The sequence below is a fragment of the Lynx rufus genome, unplaced genomic scaffold (genome assembly GCF_022079265.1).
Source record: "Lynx rufus isolate CCGP_SWC_20201006 ecotype Redwood Valley unplaced genomic scaffold, mLynRuf1.p SCAF_3, whole genome shotgun sequence".
In the NCBI taxonomy this organism is placed as follows: Eukaryota; Metazoa; Chordata; class Mammalia; order Carnivora; family Felidae; genus Lynx; species Lynx rufus.
The window spans coordinates 133,945,646-133,960,596 of NW_025814845.1; the positions used below are offsets into that span (position 1 = coordinate 133,945,646).

Genomic DNA, 14,951 nt, shown 5'->3' on the forward strand with positions numbered 1-14,951 from the left:
CCAAAAGACTCTTATGGAGATATTTTTGAATAGCACATTTTAGGGGATGCAAACTTTTCATCTCCAAAGTAATAGTGTTTGTGCAAATGAATATGTGATTATTGTCCTACCATAAAATTCTATTGAGCTAATGACTACTTTGTACAAGGATTTACACCTTTAATTCTGAAGTAGGGAGAGTTGTTTGTACAGAATTAGGCATAAAATAGTGACTACCATATTGTTTGTGTAGACATTACCCCTTTTGTTGCTGAAATTTGTAAGCAATTCTAACAGGTTTTTATTTTTATTGAGTATTATATACACGTTGCATGCATTCTAAACTTTTTTTTTTTTTTTTTTACTATTTGAAATTTTAAAACAGGAAAATCATTCAATCATTATGTTTCTAAAACATTATTATTATGTTGTCCAGTGCTATAATTTAATAAAATAGAATAAAAATTAGAGTTACAATAGAGAACAAACTGACAGTTACCGGCGGGGGGGGTGGGTTGGGGGATGGAGGAAATGGATGATAGGGACCAAGGAGGGCACTTGTGATGAGTGCTGGGTGATATATGGAAGCAGTGAATCACTATATTGTTCATCTGAAACTAATATGACACTGTATGTTAACTAGCTGGAATTTAAATAAAAACCTAAAAAAAAGAGTTACGTAGTTGTGAGTTTCTTTAGATTTTAATGTTATTTTATTTAGAAATACACCTTAAACATATAATATATATTTTTACCTAGTCATGTAACAGGATTAAATGGGTGAAGATGGCATAAAACCTGCTACATATTTTACTAACATGTTGATAATTTTTTCATTTGTAGTGTATCATTAAATTATAAAGTTCATTGTAAAAAAAACTAAACTGCAATCAGGTAGTTCAGAAACCAGAAAGAAATTTTTGTGTGTACTGAAGATTTTATGTCATTTTAGTGGTATTTAATTGTAAACTAAGGTAAGAATATTTAAAGATTTAGGTCATTTTAATTGCACGAGAAGTAATATTATAGATGGGTTTATTATATTTTCTTGCTAGTTTTTCCACTTTAAAAAAAGCACTCTAATATAAATGTTTGTGTATGTGTGCATGAATGTACATATGAATATTTAAATAATTTTTTCATATATATGCCACATATAGTTCTGTTTTTGATTTTTTAAGAAACAAGATTAGTTGCTTGATAAAAAAGTTCTTTGGAAGAATTTTTTTTTTCTCAAAGATAAGCTATTAAAAATGTTTATTAAAAATGTCGATTGGAGGGAGGGGAGAATTTTGTAGTAGTAAATGGGTAGGAGTATATGGTATGTTAGAACAAGTCAGGACTACCTAGCTTCACCAGGATTTTCTCCTCATGGTTCTAGTGTGAATATAGCTATGGCAGAATCACCTGCTGCAATGTTAAGGTGGGAGTTGTCACAGATAGGGCAAAGGTGCTATATCTGAGTTCGCTAGTGGAAAGTTTTCAGGAGAAATGGGCTTGTAATATGCACATCCACTTGAATTAAGGAAAAAATCTTAAGTTGAATACCTTGTCCTTACACTTATTTCGAATAAGTTGATTTGCAAATGTAGAAAAATTTAATATAGTTTTTAGGTAAAAGAAATGCTTAACTAAGTCAATTAAATTACAGAAGAAAATTTATATGCATTTTATACTTTGTATATTTAAAAAAATTTTTTTTTTCAACGTTTATTTATTTTTGGGACAGAGAGAGACAGAGCATGAATGGGGGAGGGGCAGAGAGAGAGGGAGACACAGAATCGGAAACAGGCTCCAGGCTCTGAGCCATCAGCCCAGAGCCTGACGCGGGGCTCAAACTCACGCACCGCGAGACCGTGACCTGGCTGAAGTCGGACGCTTAACCGACTGCGCCACCCAGGCGCCCCACTTTGTATATTTTTATAGTTTGCCATTGATTCAGTTCCCATTAGAATGTTAGAATATTCTAAATTTTCACCTAGCTGGGAATAACTTGAAACAGCCTAACATACAGACATCTGGGTGGCTCAGTTGGTTAATTGTCTGACTCTTGGTTTCAGCTCAGGTCAGGATCCCACAGTTTGTGTGTTCAAGCCCCATGTTGGGCTCTGCACTGCCACTGTTGGTGGGGAGCCTACTTGGGATTCTCTGTCTCCTCTCCCTGCCCCTCCCTGGCTCACGTACACATGATCTCTCTCCCCCTCTCTCTCTCTCTCAAAATAAATAAATAAACTTTAAAAAAAAAAGTAAAACAAGCTAATATAAAACACATCCATACTGGTTTTCTGTTACATTATTAATCTGGAAACATGATATTGGAATTTTTCAGAAAAATATATGTCTGAAATTTAAGAATTTGAATGGTTCCTGTTATTCTGTATAAATAATGATGAAAGAGTTTCCCTTTCTCCAGTGGTTGTTTTTGTTTTTATTATTTTATTTTATTTATTTATTTTTATTTATTTGGAGAGTTGGCCTAAATTTTCAATTTATATTTCATAAATCTTTTTTTTTTCTTCCTAGTTTTGGCAAGCGTTCTGCAGGAAGCTTTAGGCGTGGCTGTGAATGCATTGTTTTAGAGCCTTCTGAAATGATTGTGGTAAGAATACTTCTGTGAAGACTTTTTTTCCCTAAAAAAATTATAAAAATAAAAACACTTTTGCACAGTACTTATGATCATGTATTATAGATTTTATAACTTTAGATATATTTATTCCATAATTTTTATTATTATGAATCTGAGCTCATAGTCATAATATTGTAATTATTTATAAGATTCAATGAAATGAAAAAGAAGACTCAAAAGGGGCAAGTACCTAAATGTTTTGTGCTTCAACTTTTGTTAAATCAATCTGTGATAATGCCATTTTACTTAAATTTGGGAATGATCTTTGAATTACAGCATTTTAGTTGTCTAAATATTAATTGGAATGAGTAAGATACTTCAAATGAATCATAGTAATATGTATTCAGGCAACAGGATAAGGAAACCAATTCCTGTTTTTTATACATGTCTTACAGTCTATATGTATATATTTTAAACTTTATTTTTTGAGAGAGAGTGCATGAGCAGAAGAGAGGGGTGGAGAGAGAGAGAGAGTGAGTAAGAATCTTAAGGAGGCTCCACCCCGGTGTGGAGTCTGTTGTGGGGCTTGATCTCACAATGGTGCGGTCATGACCTGAGCCAAAATCAAGAGTCAGACACTTAACCAACTGAGCCATCCAGGTATCCTGGTCAATATATTTTTTAAATCCTACAATTCAGTTAAAAAGAGAAATAAAGACCTCAACAGAGTGTTTAACCAGCGTACTAGTCCCCCAGTTTTCTGGCCTAATATAGAAGATGATGGAAGCTTTTTATTCACATTTAATAAAGTATTTGGTAGAAGGCCATAAGTCTATTTTCAGAGAAGATTTGGGATTTTCCCCTATGATGTAGGAGAGGAATTCATCAGAATGAAAACTTCCTTGTCCAAGGGAGTGAAAATCTTTGGTAAAATTTCACAAAATTTACTCTTAAGTAAGAAAGTGACATGGTGGTAAGTAAAGATTTAGGATTAGAAAATGTGGGTAGTTACATAGGACTTTCCAGCAACAGGTCTTGGAAAGCATTTTAGGTATTTCCTAGAGATTTTGGCCTCTGTAAGTGCTATTTTGTGTTTCTCTGTGGGACTTTTGATATTTAAAATCCTATACTTGCCGATATTATACAAACTACTGGGTTTACTAGTGGGAGAATAGTCTTAGAATCTTACTATGCCTTGATTGTAAGCAATCACATTTTCATTATATAAGTATGGGGAGGATTGACCTAAAGTAACTTTTATTCTGGTTGGTCCATTCATCAGTTTCTAAAATGTTGAAAATGAGGAATTTTTTTTTTTTTAAATAACACTATTTATAAAAAAAAGAAACTGAATTCACAGATTGAAAGTAGGAAGAGAAACCCTAGTAACCTACCAAAGCCGTTCTGCTAGCAGTCCAGCTTGAGTCATTTGGGATTTGGGGGTTTTTACAGATTTACTCATATACACCAGAGTTAAGACAATGGGGCTGTTGCTTTCATGATGCGAGGTAATGTATCCTGTGAGTTCTTTAACTAATAAATCACTACAAAGATTACTGAAAATATCCTTCCCTTTAAACTGCAGGAAATTCAAGAGTTACTCATATTGCCCTAAGTGGAACTGAAAATGCTTCTTCATAAAAGAAAAGTTACTCAAAACCAATTAGTTCCAGAGAAGTTCAAAAACGCTTAGTCTGTAAAGATAGTTTGTCTACAAATGTCTTTGCAAAATGAATGAATATGGACTTATCTGTAAGTTTTATTCTGTGTCTAATCTTAATATGGAATGTTGTATTTGAGGAAATAAATTTTTGTTTTGTTTTTTTTTTTCAGGTGGACTATATGGATGAAAATGAAGAGTATTTTCAGCGTCAAGCTTCTCATCGACAATCTCGAAGGAGATTTAGAAAAATCAACCAGAAAGGTGAAAGACAAACAATTATTGACACTGTGGATCCTTATCCTGTGGGCAAACCACCTTTGCCTCGAGGCTATCATACGGTAAGTTATTAAAGTATAATATTTTTATTTATCTTTAGTTTTTTTGTTTGGAATTTTGTGAAAAGACATTTGCATTTTCTACTTTAGAGGAATAATTCCTTTCTGTGATATACCTATCCAAAGTGTAGGTTTTGCTAGGAACACATAGAGTATGAAGAGTTTTAAAGAGCATTGAAATAAGATATCAAAAGATATTGGTTAGTTAGCCTTTTTACTTATTAAAACGTCCTCTGAGGTTAGCTTTGTGATCAGCTATACAGTTGTAACTGGAATATTTTAAGTTCTTACCTTCATCTAAAATTTTACCCCCGCTCCCAGCCCCAATAACTGGTATCAGACTTACTTTTTTTTAAAGGTAGATATATAAAAATTAAATGTTATTTTCATAGCTTTGCATACCACTGTGAGAATATTTCCTGAGATTTTTTTGTTTTTAATATGATGAAGTGAAAGCATAATTTGAAGGGATGCTTTTAAAAATCCCAATGTAAAGATGGTCTCAAGTACTTCTGATAGTTTCAAAGATCATTTTAAATGCTGCAGCCCACTTGATCGTCATTTATTTCATAATTATTCGAGAAGCTATTTTTATGTTTGAGGAAACCAAGGCACAGATAATGAGTGATTGTGTAAGACCCCAGTATATTCAGTTTTAAAACTTTATGTTTCTTATTCCTTTCTTTCTGCTTAACTACTCTATGCTTCTTTCCCCTGATGGCCAATCCAAAATAGTTGAGAAGATATTTTAGGATTTCTATTTTCAAAAAGAAAGTAACATGAGTTCTTACATATGTCATAATAAAGTCAAAAATGGTTTGTAGATATAATAACATTACATGGTAGTCATTATATGTGAAATTTTAAAATAAAAATGTAACATAAAAATAGATAATTGACAACTGTTTTGCATTTCTCATTTGTTTTGTTTACTTGCACTTTTTTTCTTTTTGCAAATAAGTATAAGTACAAAATACATGGGAAAATAAATATAGACTGAAAATTATATACTTAATTTTTAGTAACTTTTAGTGATAGGATATACTTTATACCTGCACTTCATATGTTTTATTTCTGAGAGCTCTTTGTGTGTGGATTTTTAAGCAGTTTTGACCACCAGCTACCCGCCTACTCCTCTCACTACCCATGCACTATTTTAATTTAACATGAATTTTATAGTTGAATCATTTCATTGAGCTCATGTGGAAAGGGTAGCTTTTTGCACATCATAAAGAGAGCTTTGTTTGTCCTTTGGAGAGATTTGGTGTTAAAAAAAAAAACCCATGAAAGGTTTTTTTGTTACCATTGTCTGTAAAAGAAGGTAGTATTTTTAGTGTTGATACAGGATCATGGAAGAAGGAAATTTGGATTAAAAATAGTTGTACATATTAATAGTTCCATATATTATAATATTTTAGTCTGGTACTAATATTGCTAATATTCTTTCTGCTTTGGAATTATTTTTCCAAATGAGATTCCATACTAAGATAGTGGGAGTGTGAATTACTTAAAATCTATTGTTAATGCTGATTGGTTTAATTTTATAGTCCTATTTTCACACTGGAGTTGGGGGGATCATTTTATAACTGCTATTCTCTTTTATTTCCGTGTATTCCCCCTTTATGGAATACTTCACTCAATTTCCCTGCACGACTTCCCTTTTTTGATCTGTTGTATAAAAATGTGTGGGGCTTTTTATTATTACAAGATTACTTTTTTTTTTAATTTAATGGTTTTAAAAAGATACCATACCTGGTCAACAGATACTTTTATGAGGGCAAAGTCAGTACTATGACGAAAGTTTAACTTGATTACTAATGGATCATGTGCTAGCTTACTAATATGTGATATGTTGGTATTAATTTTACTAAATGAGTTCAGATTGGCAACAACATGGTCATAATGGAAAATATTGGATACTTATTTTGTGTGCAAGTTGTGTTTTAATTATATTTATATAATATTTATATTTTCATCTCAATACTTGATTTTAACCTATGAAAACAACAAAATCTTGTTTGTATATACGGTGCTACAGGATAAAAAGAATGAAATGAAAGTTATTATTCTTCATTAGCCATAAGTCATATTTACTTATTCTTAACAGAAATATTTCTTTTTGAAATAATCCTAGTATTGTGGGACTGTGGGTGAAAAGTTTATTTAGAAGATGCATGATCATACTTCACAGGTGATTTTAAATGATTTCAAATGCATTTCCAGTTGCATGGCTAAAAAACATGGAGAACATTATACGTTTAGCCGATTCTGTATGGTCATACTTAACCTATATTTTAACATTATCTTCGTTTTGGCAGATGTACTATAGCATGTCTGATAATGTTCATCTTTTCCTTTCCTCCTTTATGGCACTCATTTCATTTTGGCTCAAAGGAATGCACTAAATCTCAGGTATTGTAATTTGTGTGTGGTCTCCTAATACTAACCCAAGTTTATTTGTGAGTTTGCATTGTAACTAATGAGTTTATAACATTGATGTGTTTGGCTTGGTCTTGTTCTTTTGTATTTTGCCCCGATTTAGTAAAATCTCTTAAAACGAAAGTGTCACTGGTTTAGGTGATGGTACAGGCCGCTTTATTTGTGCAGATGTAGGGATGAACTGTCCACCTTGTCCATCTTAGGTCCACTTTAGTGCCACCTAATTACTTTTAAGAACGAGTGGAAACAGTGTTCTTAACTAACATGATTTGCAAGGAAGGAAATGAAGAAAGAAAGACAGGTATGGGAACTCCATTAGCAACTTACCTTTATATTTTAAGTGATGTAGGTGGAAACTTTAAATTTCAGGAATCCCAATGTAAGAGTGTTGTGGGAGACCACTGGTAAAATTTTAGTCAGACAGAATAAAGGCTTAGTCAAAAAGGAAATGAGAATTTAAAATGGCTGTGTTTTCTTATTTGCACTTTATATTTAACCAGATTTCATGCTTTATTTCATTCTATATTTTAATCAAGAGGCCTATATTAATATCTTTGCTCATTTCTTTCACGCCGGCACATGACTAATTTATGATTGTTAGTGTTACTGTTTTGAAATTGTGGGTCAGATTGGGGGTTATCAGAGAATTTGGAGTCAAGGAAGAAAAACTGATTTACCTCTGGACACTAATTGGTTAAGGAACTAGTACAATTTTACAATTGTGTTTTCTTACTGCACAGGAAAAAGATCATGAATAATTTAATTCACATTAGAAGAAGTCTACTGTCAATATAATATCTTTGGCTATTACAGTAACCTTGCTTGAAAGCATGAAATATTTGTATAGGTTTTCAAATTAAAATGAGGCAGTAACTTTATGTTCTGTGCAAGAGAATACATATTAAAATGCCACAGGTGTCATGACTGCTGTATGGTACTTTAGAAGCACTGCTAAATTTTAAATGATGTGGTAAATCTTAAACATTTTCATTGTTTTTAAATTTAATAAAATTTTGATCTAATTATATAAATTTTTTAAATTGCGCCAGCGTTTTGAGCTTTTGTCTGGCAAAAGTATACCTTAAAATCTAGAACTTTAATATTTCAAAAGATGCATCAGTAAATAATTAATCTTTCTCTTTTTTAATATGAAAAATTACTGTTTAGTCTAATTCCCATTTAGAACTAAGAATCAAATTTAAAATGTACACTGAGTTACGATCTATAACTGATGTATACTCTTTGAAGTTAGATGTGTTGTAGTGGTTTAAAACAGATTGTAATAATTTCCTTCAGAAACATGAGTACACAAGTAGTCCATATAGGGTGTTTTCAAGACATTTTTTCAAGGCAGGTGTGTGAGGTTTGCAGAGAGAATAAGCATTTTAAAATTCAGTGAGAAGGGAATATTGGAGATGGCTTTCATTAGAATTTTCTTACATTTCGATGAGTTGAGGTTGAGGCTGTATTTAAGATTGCCAGAAAATAGGATGTGGTATGAATTTTCAGTCTTAGAATGAATAAAATAATAGGCAGGGTGTAGATAAGGTTCTTGGCAGAGGCTAGAAGATTTAGGGTCAGCCTCTTTAGAGACTTTGGTCAAGTTTGTTTTGTCTTTCGGTTCAGAACACAGTAGAGGAAAAAAGCTTTGTTTATTTTACCCGTAATTACAGGCCCTGCCTGTCTACATTTACAGGTAATTGATTCTAAGAGTTTGTGACTTATTTATTCGAGAAGATATTTAAGGGGAGGACTTAACTTACCTGACTGGCGTGTTGAGGAGACTGGTACATACCTGTTCTGCCCTCTGTTTCTTTTATCTTAATGAAAAGAGAGCTATGCCGCCTTCTTAGTTTAGAAAGATTAAAAATTGTACAGAGAGAGTAGACTGAAGATTGAAGAAAACTTGTCCTCTACACCATGGCGGTTACGTCTAGCAACAGACATTTCAGCCTCGGATGGCTGAAAGAACTAAGATGCTCTCTGTGCTTTGCAGTTCTGATTGACTTTCCACTCCCACTCCTACTTACCCCAAAAAGAATGGGTCTGTTTTCTACAAATTTGAAATGGGAGGATAACATAAAACATATTCATAAAGTTTCAATCAATGCAAAATTTTTGAAACAATGGAAACCTGTTGATCATATAAAAAGATACCTCCCCATACATTTTATTAGTAGTCCTTGTCTACAATATGAATATACACTTCAGAGCACTGTTTAGTAATTATGTATTAAATTTTTCAGTAGATTAGGCTTAGTTTAAGATTCTTGGTACAGATGTATAAAGGTAATAAAAAATACTGCATAAAATTATTAAATTAATATAAGTTGAATACCATGTAACATTACAACATAATGGGAATAATTTTTTTGTTACAGTGTTAATATAATATCTATAAAATGGCACCAGTTGTAATACGATTGATTCATGCATGAGGCTTATGGAAATGAGTCCCATTTTTTTTATAAAGTTATTCTTTATAACAATATAAGACAATTTCTATTTCTTATAATGGTTATGTAATCATTCCTAGGTTACATCTTATATATCTCTGAAGTAGGTTTTTTTTAAGAGATAGATTTAAGTTAGTATCATTTTCAATTAAGGACTTCTTGGTAAGTTTGGTTAGTTTCAAAAATGGTTAGATATTGAAACAAATGAAAAATTACGGTGTTTGTGTGATTGTGCACATTTATGTGACAATAGTGTTTTTGACATGGGCTATTGTTCTTGCATTAGAAATAGTATTTTCACTCATGTTAATGATTTTGCTTTTTCACTTATTTATTTAATTTTTTACTGAGGTCGTCTTAGTTTAATCCAACATTTCCTACTTAATAGTAAGAGAATATATCTTCACTAATATATCAGTGACTTGTAGATTTACTAAATTTCCTAGAATATTAAGGTCTTAGGATTTTAACTTATAACAATCAGTTCACATCATATTATACCTGACTATAATTTATTCATATGACATCTAAAAAATCTACGCTTATATACAAAATATTCAAATATGGGGGAAATTTCTTAATTATTTCAACATTTTCATTCTTTAAATTCATTAGGCATTTCTTTGCTAAAGCCTTTGTCTTCATTAATATCATCAGTGCCTTTCTGTGCATTATAATAGGATGGAGTTTCAGAAAATGTGTATATTTTCTTTCTTGTATCATAGAGAGGAAAGCTCAGTATTTTCATTTACATGTTTTTATTTAATGAATATTTATTGTGTGCCCACCTTGTTTCAGGTTTGTGCCAGTCTCTAGGACTACATAGGTCTACAGGACAGACATATTTTGCTTCTTTTTAGTTTCATAGGTAATATAGACAAATAAATGGGCAACTAAAATACAGAGAATTCTTAGTATTGTGGAGGTACATAGACAGGGCACCTTGAAGAATCAGGCATGGTTTTTTGAACAACCTTAATATCTTGGCTCAAAGGAAAATATTCTTTAATCCAGGAAAGCCCAATAGAAATGTGAAAGCTGAATTGGTAAAGAATGGAAAAGAGAGGGGTAGGGAGAGTGTTAGACAGTAGTGATGTGTGTGTGTGTGTGTGTGTGCGCGCGCACACACACACACACAAACCTCTACAGATTGCTAGATCTTAGTTATCGTATGCATGTATGATGATTTATATTTGCATCAGAGTTTTAAAGTGTCAAAAATATTCTTTGCTTTTTGAACCTATTATCAGCAGGCTTACTGATTCCTCTTCACCTAGATCATGTTGCATTTTAAAATCCTGCAGAAAGCTCCCTGTGGAAAGGTCTTTGAACAATAGGTGGACGTAACAATTCTGTGCCATATGTGCTGCAATTTCTAGCAAAATGCAGTGTGTTAAAACTGCTGCAGTGGTCTCAGTTTCCTTGCTTTGGGGGGACTGTTTCCCTTTCTTGCAGTTACAATCAGGTATTTATGTTCATTTAATTTATACAGATTGGGAAATTATACTATAGAGTGTGTATAGAAATGGAAATGTAAATCAGGAAATAGTTTAAAACAAGAAATGATTTCTCTTGTGCTATTAACAGCATGCATTGCAAATTCATGCAAGGCAGTTGAGAATAGTGTGCAGTGTGCTGTTTACCCAAGTTTCAGCTTCTGTTAGAGGATGTCTATTTTTATATATTACATCATCTCTGCTGCAGAACTCCCGTGTCCACTGGGATTTACTGTTCTTTCATTCCATTTTGAAAGAAAGCTTGTGTTGATGTCATAATTGGACCCATCTTTTGGTTGCACTTGGAAATTGAAAGTAATAAGGGTGTTGTGCAGCAAATCATGCAATATTTCAAGCAATTTATTTGTCAGATCATTGCTACTTTGTCCTGCCTCTAATTGTGAACACTGGTGGCTTTCTGTACTTGTATATGTTTTAAATATACTTGGCTAAAATTTAGCTTTTAGTCTCAACTGCAAAGATCCTATTCATCTTAGACTGTTTCATTTCTTATGTGCTTTTTTTTTTTTTTTCATGAGATTTTGTAGTGCTACATGCTGATTTGAAAAATGTCTCTTTTCTTTGGAGAAATCTACTTTGATATTCAGACCTATTTCCTACCTGTGCTGAATTGATCTTTTTACAATTAATTTATCAGTAAGTTGTCTGTTTCAGTGTTTGAAATATCAGGTGACTAGAAATGTTCTCTTTTGATTTTGAATCCAGTGTTAAAACATTATTAACTTGAAATGCCTTTCTGTTGGCCAGAAGATATTGTTGACCTCTGGAAGAGGTTTGTATTCAGTGTATAGATGTAAGGTTTAAGTCCCTTGTGAAAGGAAATATTTAAACTAATTATATTAAATGATTTAAAATGCCTACTATGTTATACATATTTATGTATGTAAAATCTCCCCCTATTCTCTCAAAAATTTAGTAATGATCCAGATCTCAATAGTAAACCATTTTTCCCTTTGCTAAAAAAAAGAAAAAAAATTGATTAGGAGCAAACTTACACTTTTAAAAAATAACAGCTTTACTGAGTTATAATTCATACACCATACATTTTACCTGTTTAAAGTGCATAATTCAACGTTTTTTCTTTTTTTAAGTAAAAAACACATAACATTACATGTATTATCGTAACCATTTTTTTGATATTTTTTTTTAATATGAAATTTATTGTCAAATTGGTTTCCATACAACACCCAGTGCTCATCCCAATAGGTGCCCTCCTCAGTGCCCATCACCCACTCCCCCCCCCCCCCATCAACCCTCAGATTGTTCTTAGTTTTTAAGAGTCTTTTATGGTTTGGCTCCCTCCCTCCCTGTTTGTTTGTTTTTTTTTTTTCCTTCCCCTCCCCCATGGTCTTCTGTTAAGTTTCTCAGGATCCATTTTTTTTTTTTAATTTTTTTTTTCAACGTTTATTTATTTTTTTGGGGACAGAGAGAGACAGAGCATGAACGGGGGAGGGGCAGAGAGAGAGGGAGACACAGAATTGGAAACAGGCTCCAGGCTCTGAGCCATCAGCCCAGAGCCCGACGCGGGGCTCGAACTCACGGACCGTGAGATCGTGACCTGGCTGAAGTCGGACGCTTAACCGACTGCGCCACCCAGGCGCCCCTCAGGATCCATTTTTAAATGTATAGTTCAGTAGTGTTAAGAATATCAATAGTAAACTTTTGACTGACTTGAACATACCCAGTTCACATTGTACTTAGTATCCTTTGTGGTTTAAATTACACACAAGCTGAAAAATAACTAAGAAACTTTGGAAAAAAATAATTATACGATCTATTCGGGGGGAAAAGCTTTATTGAGTAGTTGTTTTGTATTAGAGCAATTTCTTATGGACTTAGTGTGGGATCAAGCAGTCCTTTATTTTTTCTGGTCTTCCTTTCTCTCTTTCAAGTGAAACATAGGTGGTAGTTGTATGTAATACGGAATTTGGAATTGCTAGCGTAGTGAAGAAATGATGTGACAGTCGAGTGAGTCAGCCTGAAATATGAATTACTTCTTGGGATAACTGATTGGCAGGCTAATTCAGAAGAGACAATTTTGAGGATGAAAAAGAAAATATTCAAATTGTCTTGATTTTTACTTAGATTGAGGATAATAATGATAATTGGTCGCTTGTGGTTTTGGTACAATCCAGACGGCATTTGCAAATGTTTGAAAATAAAGTTAAAATCTCAAAATAAGGGGCGTCTGGGTGGCTCAGTTGGTTGAGCAGCCGACTTTGGCTCAGGTCATGATCTTACGGTTCACGAGTTCGAGTCCCACATCGGGCTCTGTGCTGACAGCTCAGAGCCTGGAGTCTGCTTTGGATTCTGTGTCTCCCCTCCTCTCTGCCCCTCCCCTGCTCACACTCTTGTCTCTCTCGCTCTCTCTCAAAAATAAATAAACATGAAAGAAAATTTTTAAAAACTCTTAAGTTGTAACATTTTCCTTTCACTAATTATTATCATACTTCTACTTTCTATCCATTTCTTTATATATTTTTTAAACTGAACCTTTAACAAACTGAATCATTAGAAATTTTGGAATACTCAGGAAAGTTTTTAGAAAAACAAGATCGTTTTGCTATTTGTTAATTTGTAAAATAAGCATATCTCCAACTAATTAGGATGTAGAGAATACTTCAGCATCACTGATAATCTCAATAATATTGATGCCCTCGACAGTGAGCATTATTGATGAGCACTTGAGAGCTTCAGTCTTTTTGTCTCCTTGGTACGAACATTTTCCTAACTTTAATTAGACTGGAAGATTATGAGCAGCTAACCATTCTTCAAGTGGATTAAGGTCTTAGAAGGTTCAGCTGAAGTGGTATTTCATGTAAACACAGGGTTTTGTCTTAAAAGAATCTATGGATGGTTGGTAACTGTGGAATCTTTAAAAGAGCAAAAGTGCTGATTATTTTCTAATTCATCTTTTAGAGCTGTAGTTGTCAAAGTTTTGTATCTCAGGACTCCTTTACACTCTTAAAACTTTTTGAGAGCTGCAGCAAGCTTTTGTTTATATGAGTTATTCATGTCATTTTTTGTCATATTAGAAGTTGAAACTGAGAAATGTAGAAGTATTTATTAATTAATTTTAAAATAATAAATGTATTATACATTATATAAGCTTTTTTTTAGTGAAAAACATATATTACAAAACAAAACATTTATAAGAAGAGTAGTGTTGTTTTATACTTTTCCAACTATGTTTAATATTTTGCCCGATAGGAGACAGCTGGATTCTCATATCTACTTCTGTTGATATGCTCTTCTGGTTCAAGTACATAAAGTATATGAAGAAAATCTGGTCTCACACAGGTAGTTGGAAAAGGCAGGGGTATTTTAACAGCTTTTTCAAATAATCTAATTGATACAGTTCACCAAAATTTGACACATGGTAGTTTCTTAAAAATTGAGTTGCAATAAAGAATATAAAACTGTGTTGGTGAACTGATTCTCTTTTATTTAAACCCATTGGTCTTACTTACCCATAGATCTTTTTACTTTTGTATGATTTTGTAACATTATGCATTGGTCACTAAATTAGGCTGTCATCCAAATTTTGGCATGTTACACAGTATCAAAAAAAAATCACATTTGTTAATATCACTACCTGTCTCATTTAAGAAGCCTTACTGATGGGGAAGCTGTCAAGCTTATGGTGTTAGATGTAAATTTTTCAAAAGTTTAATTTTTACTTGAAAGCTAAAATTTTGTCATTGGCAAACACAGTACTATCAGCTGTTTTCCTTGAAGTGACAAGCTCAGTTTGTTCATTTTCAAGAAAATATCTGCCAAATACGCAATTCTAAATAACTGTAGTTTGTCCATTGCTTATTCTTCAAAATAAAAAGTTTTCCCAAGTCCAGGGGTCCTTCTGAACAGAGTCCTTTGTGACTGCATAGGTCCCACACCTTTGAAGCTGACCCTAACCTTGTTTCTTTCCTGTATGATTTTCATCACTACTTCCTTTTCCTCCTTGCTGCTCAGTTCTCTTATAGATACTGAAAGAAA

The 14,951-nt window shown here is 32.9% G+C and overlaps 1 protein-coding gene across 4 annotated transcripts in view; it reads left to right on the forward strand.

Moving 5' to 3' along the window:
* The window catches only part of RAPGEF2 (Rap guanine nucleotide exchange factor 2), a 249,289-nt gene that overhangs the window by 125,439 nt on the left and 108,899 nt on the right, over positions 1-14,951 (forward strand). For all 4 annotated transcript variants that reach the window (XM_047090522.1, XM_047090524.1, XM_047090525.1 and 1 more), the window contains exons 5-7: positions 2,503-2,578; positions 4,379-4,546; positions 6,938-6,955. In XM_047090522.1, the coding sequence (XP_046946478.1) occupies positions 2,503-2,578; positions 4,379-4,546; positions 6,938-6,955 (262 nt within the window). The remainder of the gene's footprint in view (positions 1-2,502; positions 2,579-4,378; positions 4,547-6,937; positions 6,956-14,951) is intronic.